The sequence below is a fragment of the Mobula birostris genome, chromosome 1 (genome assembly GCF_030028105.1).
Source record: "Mobula birostris isolate sMobBir1 chromosome 1, sMobBir1.hap1, whole genome shotgun sequence".
NCBI lineage: Eukaryota > Metazoa > Chordata > Chondrichthyes > Myliobatiformes > Myliobatidae > Mobula > Mobula birostris.
The window spans coordinates 178,195,843-178,208,684 of NC_092370.1; the positions used below are offsets into that span (position 1 = coordinate 178,195,843).

General features: G+C 41.4%; 1 protein-coding gene across 7 annotated transcripts in view; it reads right to left on the reverse strand.

Annotated features, from left to right (window-relative positions):
* Positions 1 to 12,842, reverse strand: part of ryr3 (ryanodine receptor 3) — a 380,802-nt gene that overhangs the window by 238,570 nt on the left and 129,390 nt on the right. For all 7 annotated transcript variants that reach the window (XM_072266800.1, XM_072266764.1, XM_072266754.1 and 4 more), the window contains 2 exons: positions 7,547 to 7,706; positions 6,317 to 6,464 (listed from right to left, as the gene is read on the reverse strand). In XM_072266800.1, coding sequence (XP_072122901.1) covers positions 6,317 to 6,464; positions 7,547 to 7,706 — 308 coding nt within the window. The remainder of the gene's footprint in view (positions 1 to 6,316; positions 6,465 to 7,546; positions 7,707 to 12,842) is intronic.

The following is a 12,842-nucleotide window of genomic DNA, read 5'->3' on the forward strand; positions in this document are numbered from 1 at the left end:
GAAAAACTTACTGATTTAATCAATGACATTTATGAGACTGGAATAATACCAGAAGAGTTGAAAAAAAAAAATCAGTATTTATCACTCTTCCTAAGAAACCTGGAGCAATAGAATGTGAATTACATAGGACCATAAGTTTAATGAGTCATTTCACCAAGATACTTCTAAGAATTTTGATGACAAGAGCTAAATGTAAGATACAAGCTGAAATAGGGAAAGAACAATGTGGTTTTGTGAAAGACAAAGGTACAAGAAACACAATATTGATGTTAAGGATACTATCAGAACGAGCTATTCAAGTGCAAAAAGATTTGTTTGTTTTATCGACTACACAAAAGCATTTGATAAAGTGAAGCACAATAAGTTATTTGAAATATTACAGAAAATTCTAGATCTAGATTCGAAAGACCTCCGCCTAATCAGAAATCTGTACTGGGAACAAACTGCCCTTGTAAGAATAGATGGAGAAGTGAGTCAGTTTACAAAAATCAAGAGAGGCGTTAGACAAGGGTGTGTTTTCTCATATTAACTATTAACTATTAGCCATATTAACTATCCCTGAAAGGAGATGGTTTTCTAAATGTGAGTAAATCTTATTGCTAAGAAATTTCTCCAATAATTTCTTGACCATTGATATAGAAGCATAGAAAACCTACAGCACAATATAGGCCCTTTGGCCCACAAAGTTGTGCCAAACATGTCCCTACCATGGAAATTACTAGGCTTACCTAGAGCCCTCTATTTTTCTAAGCTCCATGTACCTATCCAAAAGTCTTTTAAAAGACCCTATCGTATCCACCTCCACCACCGTTGCCGGCAGCCCATTCCACGCACTCACCACTGTCTGAGTAAAAAACTTACCCCTGACATCTCCTCTGTACCTACTCCCAAGCACCTTGAACCTGTGCTCTCTTGTGGCAGCCATATCAGCCCTGGAAATAAGCCTCTGACTATCCACACAATCAATGCCTCTCATCATCTTATACATCTCTATCAGGTCACCTCTCATCCTCCATCGCTCCAAGGAGAAAAGGCCGAGTTCACTCAACCTGTTTTCATAAGGCATGCTCCCCAACCCAGGCAACATCCTCGTAAATCTCCTCTGCACCCTTTCGATGGTTTCCATATCCTTTCTGTAGTGAGGCGACCAGAACTGTACACAGTACTCCAGGTGGCGTCTGACCAGGGTCCTATATAGCTGCAATATTACTTCTCGGCTCCTAAATACAATTCCACGGTTGATGAAGGCCAATACACCATACGTCTTCTTAACCACAGAGTCAACCTGTGCAGCTGCTTTGAGCGTCCTATGGACTTGGACCCCAAGATCCCCCCGATCCTCCACACTGCCAAGAGTCTTACCATTAATACTACATTCTGTCATCATATTTGACCTACCAAAATGAACCATTTCACACTTACCTTGGTTGAACTCCATCTGCCACTTCTCATCCCAGTTTTGCATCCTATCAATGTCCCACTGTAAACCTCTGACAGCCCTCAACACTATCCACAACACCCCCAACCTTGGTGTCATCAGCAAACTTACTAACCCATCCCTCCACTTTCTCATCCAGGTCATCTATAAAAATCGCAAAGAATAAGGGTCTCAGAACAGATCCCTGAGACACACCGCTGGTCAACGACATCCATGCAGAATATGACCCATCTACAACCACTCCTTGCCTTCTGTGGGCAAGCCAGTTCTGGATCTACAAAGCAATATCTCCTTGGATCCCATGCCTTTTTACTTACTCAATAAGCCTTGCATGGGGTACCTTATCAAATGCCTTGCTGAAATCCATATACACTACATCTACTGCTCTTCCTTCATCAATGTATTTAGTCACATCCTCAAAAAATTCAATCAGGCTCGTAAGGCATGACCTGCCCTTGACAAAGCCATGCTGACTATTCCTAATCATATTATACCTCTCCAAATATTCATAAATCCTGCCTCTCAGGATCTTCTCCATCAACTTACCAACCACTGAAGAAAACTCACTCGTCTATAATTTCCTGGGCTACCTCTACTCCCTTTCTTGAATAAGGGAACAACATCCTCAACCCTCCAATCCTCTGGAACCTCTCCCGTCCCCATTGATGATGCAAAGATCATCACTAGAGGCTCAGCAATCTCCTCCCCACCTCCCACAGTAGTCTGGGGTACATCTCATCCCATCCCAGCAACTTATCCAACTTGATGCTTTCCAAAAGCTCCAGCACATCCTCTTTCTTAATATCTACATGCTCAAGCTTTTCAGTCCGCTGCAAGTTATCACTGCAATCACCAAGACCCTTTTCCATACTGAATACTGAAGTAAAATATTCATTGAGTACTTCTAGCCCACCAGTCTGTAATTGCCATAACAATATTTGTATTCATTTAATATTTTTATTTACAAGTATTGCAGACATTATTTGTTTATAATTACAAATGAAAAGAAAACAGCTTCAATTTTATTTATCTTTACTTATATCTTGCTCATTGTGATTCAGGTAGCTGGTAGAGACAGGGCCAACACATATCTGATTGTCAAAGACTCTCAAGGAGTTTCAAGAGTAGCACATTCTTACTATGCTGCCAGTGCCAAGATTGTGCCACTTGAGGCTGGGTTATTTCAGTCCCACATGACTGCCCATCCAATCTGGACCATGCAAGTCTGAGCACAGGGAGACTACAAGGAGCATCTCTGAGTGGGAAGATCAAGTCACCAAGATCTGAGCAGTAACTTACATCTAGCTACCTTACATCAGAAGTAGTACAACAGCAAGCACAAACAATCAAGATGACAGGCTTTCCAATTGGTTTGCTCCTCTTGAGAATACATGGAATATGATCATAAAACAATATAAAATCTGTTAGTGAAATCAGAATCTCTTTATTGCTGGTATGTTTAACATTCTAGAACTGATTCTGATCCTCATAACTTCAAAGAAATAGAACTGAGAATTGATAATGACTGACACTATATTTTATTGATTATAATTCATTGTTGCATTGGAATAAAGTTCAGTGACAGTGAAGTATCAGCCAAGTTGTACATATTATGATTTGGAAAGCTGCCTGGTTATTGCAATAACATTCATAATGGTATGACTGGCAGAGAAGCAGTGATGGACTGTACGAGCAACTTCACAACTATGAGAGCAGCATGTCACATAGGCCTTTGGAGAATTCGTAGATAAGTAAGCAGTGCCAGATTTTTGCAATCCAGGTTGAGTTTGTGCTCTGTATAACAACTACAGTACATAAACTCAATAGTCCGACACCTTTGTTTAGTAATAACAATTGAATAAACAATGGGCACTCTAATTCACATTTTAATTTATGAGGTAGAATGAGTGTGAGAAAGTTCGTTTGTTGAACATCTACACTCAGTCTTCTAAAGGCAGGATTTCCCAGTAGCCAATCATTTTAATCCCAATCCCCATTCGCATTCTGACATGTCAGCCCATGGCCTCATCTACTGCCATGATGAGGCCACTCTCATCAGGTGTTGGAGTAACAACACTTCATATTCCGTCTGGGTAGCATCCAACCTGATGGCATGAACATCAATTTCTTCAAATTCCAGTAACTTGTCCACCTCCTGCTTCCCTCTCCTTCAATTTCCCACTTTAGCTCCCCTCCTACATCTTCTCTTCTCCTCAAATGCCTATCACCACCTCCTGGTGCCCCTCCTCCTTCCCTTTCTCCCATGGTCTACTCTCCTCTCCTGTAGGATTCCTTCTTCTCCAGTCCTTTACCTTTTCCACCTATCATCTGGCTTCTTATTTCATTCCCCTTCCCACAACACCACCTGGCTTCACCTGTCACCTTCTAGCTTGTCTTCGTTCCTCTCCCCCACCTTCTTATTCTGGCTTCTTTCCCCTTCTTTCCTAGTCCCAATGCAAAGTCTCAGCCAGAACCGTCGACTGTTTATTCATTTCCATGGATGCTACCTGATCTGCTGAGTTCCTTCAGCATTTTGGGTTGCTCTGGATTTCCAGCAGGATCTGTAAAATATCTTTATAGATGCAGCACTAGTTCAAGGTCTTATACTATCATCAAATAAATCAGTGATAGTAATTTTCTCGGTCATTTCTGATGGTTTAATTGCAATGTCAACAGTTAAGATGGTACATTTCATCATGGCTTGTCAGAATAATGGTTATTTTGTGCTATTTATATTTAGCTTGAATAAAAAGCTGCAGAAAATGCATCATAAGTAAAAAAAAAACCATCAAAACAAATATAAAACAGAAAAGAAGTTACAACTCGCACCTCCCAAAATAACATTTAACTTGATTGTTTTCTGGAAATGAATGTTATTCTGTATGTTTCCATTCATCTACTTACTTGAGAAAAATGAAAAATCCTTTGTGCATGTTGGCTGGCAAACTTCCTGTATAAATTTGCTGCTGCAGGTACAGAAAAAATTACCCAAAGAAACAACTGACCATGACTTCTGCCAAACAATGAGCAAAGTGGAACATCAAGTGAAATGGATTTGATAGTCATAGAATTAATAAACACCACAGCACTGAAACAGGCCCTTCAGCCCATCTAGTCCATACTGAATCATTAACCTTCTTAGTTTCATCGACCTACACCCAGACCACAGCCCTCAGTACCCCAGCCATCCATGTACCTATCCAAACTTCTCCTAAACATTGAAATCGAGCTTACATGCAACACCTGTGCTGGCAGCTCATTCCACTCCCTCACAAGCTCTGAGTGAAGAAGTTTCCCCTCATGTTCCCCTTAAACATTTCACCTTTCACCCTTAACCCATGATCTCTACCCAACCTCAGTGGAAGAAGCCTGTTTGTATTTACCCTATCTATACCCCTCATAATGTTGTATACCTCTGTCAAATCTCCATTCAATCTTCTATGTTCCAAGGAATGAAGTCCCAACCTTATTCAATCTTTCCCTATAACTCACGTCCTTCAGTCCTGACAACATCCTTGTAAATTTTCTCAGCACTCTTCCAATCTTATTTACATCTTTCCTAGAGGTAGGTGAGCAAATCTGCACACAATACTCCAAATTAGGCCTCACCAGCATCTGAGACAACTTCAACACAACATCCCAGGGAACTTTCTCTGTAGCTTTTACATGGTGTTCTGCATTGTTCTTCTTTTACCTTGTTCTATCTCAATGCAACATACATAAGAGTTGCTGGTGAACGCAGCAGGCCAGGCAGCATCTCTAGGAAGAGGTAGAGTCAATGTTTCTAGCCGAGACCCTTTGTCAGGACTAACTGAAAGAAGAGCTCGTAAGAGATTTGAAAGTGGGAGGGGGAGATCCGAAATGATAGGAGAAGACAGGAGGGGGAGGGATGGAGCCAAGGGCTGGACAGATGATTGGCAAAAGGGATATGAGAGGATCATGGGACAGGAGGCCTAGGGAGAAAGAAAAGGGGGAGGGGGGAAGCCCAGAGGTCGGGCAAGGGGTATAGTGAGAGGGACAGAGGGAGATGAAGGAGAGAGAGAGAAAAAGAAAGTGTGTATATAAAGAAATAACGGATGGGGTACGAGGGGGAGGTGGGGCATTAGCGGAAGTTTGAGAAGTCAACGTTCATGCCATCAGGTTGGAGGCTACTCAGACGGAATATAAGGTGTTGTTCCTCCAACCTGAGTGTGGCTTCATCTTTACAGTAGAGGAGGCTATGGATAGACATATCAGAATGGGAATGGGATGTGGAACTAAAATGTGTGGCCACTGGGAGATCCTGCTTACTCTGGCAGACAGGATTGGAGGAACAACACCTTATATTCCGTCCGGGTAGCCTCCAACCTGATGGTATGAACATTGACTTCTCAAACTTCTGCTAATGCCCCACCTCCCCCTCGTACCTCATCCGTTATTTTGCCAATCAACTGTCCAGCTCTTGGCTCCATCCCTCCCCCTCCTGTCTTCTCCTATCATTTTGGATCTCCCCCTCCCCCTCCCACTTTCAAATCTCTTACTAGCTCTTCTTTCAGTTAGTCCTGACAAAGGGTCTCAGCCCGAAATGTCGACTGTATCTCTTCCTATAGATGCTGCCTGGCCTGCTGCATTCACCAGCAACTTGTATGTGTGTTGCTTGAAATTCCAGCATCTGCAGATTTCCTCGTGTTTGCATCTATCTCAATGCATTGTGTATTGATTTCGATAGACTTTATCCAACAGAGACAACAATTACCTTCTCCAGGCATGCCTTACCACATACATCAATGGAGCGACTTTATTAGCTGTTTCTTCCGTGACTGTCATACCTTAAGCCTTCACAGTATTTTAATTTGATCTTAGCAAATGAATGAATTGATTAGTAATTGCTGTACTCACCAACTTCCTGGTCGGACGGCTCAATGTTGTAACCATAACCAATTAAAGTGCGAATTGCTTCACGTAAACTGTCTCTATTTGATTTTTTAGTTCGTTCATCAAGAAGACTATACGGCACCAGTCGAGGGTTTCTTTTGTTCTTGATATCCTGTAGAACGTGACAGTTAATGTCATCATATATGCTCTGGGTTCTAATTTTAGGTGTTTGCCCTGCATTTGCAGTTTAAATTCAACGAGAATGCATGTGTTCACACAAAGCTAATGACTGAAGTTCAATAAAAACAGAAAGTGCTGGAAACACTCAGCAGGTCAGGCAACTTCCTGAAAGCCTGAAAGCATGTACCATCAGGCTCAAGGACAGCTACTATTCCACTGTTAGCAGACTTTTAAACGGACCTCTTGCACGATTAGATGAACCCCTGACCTCAGAATCTACCTCGTTATGTTCTTGCACTTTATTGTTTACCAGCACTATACTTTATCTGTAGCTTTTACATTTTATTCTGTATTGTTGTTGTTTTGCCTTAATGCACTGCGTAATGATTTTGATCTGTATAAACAAAATGTAAGATAATCTTTTCATTGTATCTTGTTACAACTGTGACAATAATTAGCCAAGACCAAAACTGCTATCTTTCTCTACTCTTTCAATCCAAATGAAAGGTCTCCATCCGAAATGAATGCTGACTGTCTATTTTCCTCCACAGATGCTGAATGACCTGCTGAATTTCTCCAGCTCTTGTTTTTCACTTCGAATCAAATGCAAGGTCAGGAGAGCTTCCAAAAGGCCGATGAAATGAAAGGTTAGCTGAACTTCAGGTGGGCTAATCAACTGTAAACTTAGCTGAACATCAAGATGGCCATTTAAAACATTTTCAGGCAATACAAGTTACAACAAAGAAGCTTTATTGTATTACACTAATATACACTAAATACACAATATAACTAACCTGCAACATATAAGAATACTTCAAAGAAGTTTAAAATATTGTCCAGAATTTAAAGTAAAAGCACGGGGTGAATATTAGGTCCAAACCACTCCCTGTATTATCTGTTCTCAGTTCAGCTTTATGCCTTGCATTTGCCAGCATAAACATATTCCACAAAGGGAATAAGTAATTGATGTGAAATAAAGTTGTCTGCTTTTCAAAATGATTTTATAGCATAGTTTGCTATTATGTGGCCATGGAACATATGTCCATAATTCCAGTTATTACAAATCTCAGTCACCTGTTGGATGCCGTAGGTCCACCCTTGCCTGATTCTGTCTTTAGCCCAGACATTATGTGCGTTTTCTGCCAGCTTGTCAACCAATACTTCCTGGGCTGTGTGTAGTTTGACATCCGAAAGGTCCAGTGGGGCAGGTTTGTAGCCGTTTGACATCATGTAACTAAAATGCAATTAAAATAAATGATGAATAAGATCACAGGTTGAAATGCAAAATACAATACTTTAAAATCATCAGCGTTGAATCAATTAGTCTCTAAAAGAAAAACTTAGAAGTTTAAAAGTCAAATTTTCCATAAATGTAAACATACTCATTGTCAAAAGAAAAGTGGAAACTTGTTAATCTCTCTATTTTACATTTGAAACATGTTGGAGTAATTACAGTTCCAAATTAATTACATGTTGATTTATTTTTTAAAAAGACAATACAAATCCTTTGCTGTTTCCTCTAGTTTTAAGCATCAAGGAATACTTACTATGAACAACATCATAAGCAAGCAGAAGCTAACTAATTGATCTTAATCAGTCAAAAGTCCACAAACTCCTACCCAAAGTGGAAAAGGTATACTTGCTGTTCCATAAAGATTCCTTTAAGCTCAGGCAGATTCAGTCCAAGGCAGTTTAAGTCTAAGATTTCATTCAAAAGACACATCTTTGGTATCCAAAACTATCTTTCCGAATATTGTTGATGGGGTTGTTCTTTCAGAGGCTAATAGCATAGCTCAGTCTCTGGCACTGAGACCAGGTCTGTGGCTCACAGTAATAGTGATAGGAGGCTTGATAGTGAGTGAGGACAGACAGGATATTCTGTGGATGCAGAAGGGATGACATGATGGAGTGTTGTTTCCTGGGTGCTAGGATTAAGGATGTCTTTGAGTGACTGCAGAAAGTTTTCAAATGGGAGGGCAACATGTCTTCGTACAGATGACATAGGCAGATATCAAGGGATGAGGTTCTGCAGGATGAGTTTAGGGAGTTAGATAAAGAAGTTAAGAAGCAATACTTCAAAGATAGTGGTCTCTGGATTCTATTCAATGCCACAAGCTAGTGAGGTCAGAAATGGAAATGTAAGCCAGATGAATTCACAGCTCAAAAACCAGTGCAGGGGGTGGTGATTCAGGTTCTATGACCATTAGCATTTCTTCTGGGGTAGCAGCGACCTGTACAAAAGGGACAGCTTACAACTGAACCAGAGAGTGACCAATACCTTGGTAGGGAATCTTTTTAGTCTGCATGGGAGGATTTAAACTAGTTGGTGGGAGAGAGCATAGAAGGGGACAGGGACACATCATGAGATAAAGCAGTACCCAGTGAAAGCAAGTTTAGTGATCAGGATAGCCAGTGAACAGTGAAAGCAGGGAGAGGAATATACAGTCAAACTGCATTTATTTCAATACATGGGGTTGAACAGGTACGGCAGATGAACTCAGAGCTCGGATTAGCTCAAATGACTGACGTTATAGACATAATGTAAGCATGACTAAGAGAAGGGCAGGGCTGGCAACTCAGTATTCCAGGATACAGATGCTACAGGCATGACGGAGGTACAGGTAACCGAGAAGTGGGTGTTTCCTTTTTGATAAAGGAGGAAGTAATAGCAGTACCTAGACATGACATTCTTGAGGATTTTCCAGTGAGATCATATGGGTAGAACTTAGAAACAAGGGGATAGTCACTCTAGTTTGTCTGTATTATAGACAGTGGGAATTTAACCTGCAGGTGTAAAGAAAAGTTGTTCATAGTTGCAACAATAATAGGGTTGTATTAATGGGAGATTATAATTTTCCCAGTTTTGACTGGACTATCCAAAGTGTTAGGGATCAGGATGGGGTACAATCTCTGAAATGTATCTGGGGAAGTTTCCTGAGTCAATATACAGACGGCCTTACACTGGAGGCTGCAGTGATGGACCTTCTCTTAAGGAACAAAAAGTTCAAAGTTCAAATAAAATTTATTATCAGATGCATATACGTCACCACATACAACTCTGAGATTTTTTTTCCTCTGGGCATACTTAGGAAATCTATGGAACAGTAACTGTAAACAGAACTGATGAACAACAAACTGGGCAAATGCGAATATACTGTAAATAAACAGCAATAAGACAGGCCAGGCCAGATAACAAATGAGACAGTCAGGGAGCACTTTTGCTCTTGTGACCACAATTCTATTAGTTTTAAGATAGTGATGGAAAATGGTAGGACAGGTTCAAAGCTTAGAGTACTGAACTGGAGCAGGGCTTATTTTGGTGAAATTAGTCAGCATCTAGCAAGATCAATTGGGTGAGCCTATTTGAAGTGAAAGGAACGAATGACAATTGGGGGCTTTTATGAGTGTGATATCGAGAGTCCAGGAGTAGCTTTTCCTGTTAGGTAGAAGGGTAAACCTGGCAGGTCTAGGGAACCTTGGCTGAAATGAGACATTGAGGTTCTGATCAAGAAAAAGAAGTAAGCATACATTGGGTGCAGGAGGTTGGGATGAGTGAATGCCTTGATAACTATGAAAATAAAGAATACTCTTAAGAGGAAAAAGAGACGGCAAAGAGAAGATCTGGCAGGTAGTTTTAAGGAAAATCCCAGGCGGTTCTAGAACACCAGTTTATTAAGAGTAAAAGAGTGACAAAGCAAAGAGTAGATTCCCTTAAGATCAGCAGTGCTGCCTATATCTTGAGCTGCTGGAGATGGGTGGGACTTATAACAAATATTTCTCCTTGCTGTTTACTGAGGAGAAAAGCATGGTCGCTCAAGAGATAAGGGAAACAGGTAGAGATGTTTTGAAGAACATTCACATTCCCAGGGAGGTATTTTCAGCCTTGCACTGCATTAAAGTGGATACATTCTCTGGACTTGAGCAAGTGCATCCTTACTAGAGGCAAGACAGGAAATTGTAGAGACCCTTGTGGAGTTATAGAGCGTAGAAACATAGAAAACCTACAGCACAATACAGGCCTTTCAGCCCACAATGCTGTGCCAAACATGTACTTACTCTAGAAATTACCTAGGGTTACCCATAGCCCTCCATTTTTCTATTTTCCATTACCCTCTATACTTACTTCATCATTATTACTGGTAAAGTTCTCAAACACTGGAAGGTAGCTAATGTTGTTCCACTGTTTAAGAAGGGTACCAAAAACAAGCAAGAGAATTGCTAGTCTGACGTCAGTAGAGGGGAAGTTACTGGAAGGAATTCTGAGGGAATTAGGATAACCAGGGTCTGATGGGGAGGAATTAGCATGGCTTTGTGTGTGGGAAGTTGTGTCTGATAAATCTTATAGAGATTTATGGATAAGTAACCAAAGAAGTAGACGTGGGTAAGGCTGTGGATGTTGTCTATTTGATTTCAGCAAGGCTTTCAACATGGTAGGCTTGTCTAGAGGGTTAGATCCCATGGTGTCCAGGGAGAGCTAGTAAGGTGGATTCAAAACTGACTTGGAGATAGAAAGCAGCAGATGGTGGTTGAAGGTTGTTTGTTGGAACAGAAGCCTACAACTGGTGGTGTACTATAGCGGATGATTTTGGGATCCTTGTTATTCATTACTTATATAAATTATTTGAATGCAGGTGCGCAAGGCTTGATCAGTAAGTTTGCGGATGACATGAAGTTAGAGGTGTTGTTTGTGAAGAAGGTTATTGCAGATTAAAGCGGGATCTTGCTTAGTTAAGGAAGTGAGCCGAGGAGTGGCAAATGGACTTCATTAATGATAAATGCGAGCAGGTATTTCCACTGAGGTTGGGTGGGAGGTCATGGGTTAAGGGTGAAAGGTGAAAAGATTAAGAGGAACACAAAGGGAAACTTCTTCACTCAGAGGGTTGTGAAAGTGTGAAACGAGATGCCAGCACAGGTGGTGTGCGCAAGCTCGATTTCAAAGTCTAAAATAAGTTTGGATAGGTACATAGATGGTAGGGATATGGAGGGCTATGGTTCCAGTGCAGGTCATTGGGAGTCGGCCATTTAAATGGTTTGGCATGGAGTAGATGGTCTGAAGGGCCTGTTTCTGTACTGTATTTTTCTATGATTCTATAACTCTGTAAGTGGGAGACAATGCATTTTGGGAAGTCAAACCATAGGCAGAATTATACTGTGAATGGTAGGGCACTAGGGAATGTAATGGAATAAAGAGACCTTGAAAGTACAGGTGCAGAGTTCATTGAAAGTAGCATCACATAGATAAAGTGGTTAAAAAAGGTGCTTAGCATGCTGGCTTTCAACAATCAGGGCACAGAGAAGAGTTGGGATATTACTGCATATTGTGGTTGTACAAATCATTGGTGAGGCCCTACTTAGAGAACCGTGTGCAGTTTTATTCTTCCTGTTATACAAATATGTGGTTAAATTTTAATGAGTGCAGAAAAGATTTACGAGAATGCTACCTGGATTAGAGGGCCTGAATTATAGGGAGAGGTTGTCCAAGCCAGATCTGCTTTGCTTGGAGCACAGCAGAGTGGGGTGTGATGTTATAGAGGTTTATAAAATCATCCAGGGGCATGGAAAAGGCAGATGAAAACATTCTTTTATCCATGGTAGGTGAGCCCAAATCTAGGGGCATCATTTCAGGATGAGAGGGAAAAGTTTGAAAGGGATTTGAGGGGCAAGATTTTCCACACAGAGGATGGTGAATGCACGGAATGAGCTGCCAGAGGAACGATTGAGGAAGATACAAATTTAAGAAGCATTTAGTTAGGTAGTCACAGAGGCAGGGTTCAGAGGGATATGGGTCGATTTGGACTAGGTGGGTGGTATCATATTTGACATGGATTCGTGGGGATAAAGAGCCCGTATCCATACTGTACTGTCTTATGACTCTGTGGCGCATAATGAAATGGAGCCCGCTTTTCAATTCAATATAGTATAAGGTGGCTTGGAGGACACCATGACCAGGAGCTGAAGGCAGTGGCAGAAAGTATCTCCTCAGCCATTAACAACAGGGGGCACCTCCTCCAACCAAGAAAGCCCACTGCCTTTGTCAAAGCTGGAGACCAAACACCACCTCAACCCAGACCACCAGAAGGCTTGCTCGCCACAGCATCTGACTGGCAATTGAAAGTCAATCTTGGCAAGCATTGAAGTTCCCTGACTTCATTCCATCATCATCAGTTCAACAAGCAGGTGGTCATGGTAGAACTGACAGTGCCTTGGGAAGACCAGATTGAGGAGGTGATTGAATGTAAGAAAGCCAAATACCAGAAGCTGGTAGGGCAGTGCCAGAGACAGGGGTGGAGGGTACAAAGTGAGCCTATGGAGGTAAGGTGTAGAGGTTTTGCTGTCTACTCATTCTGCAGAACCTGCTCTCTCCCTGGCA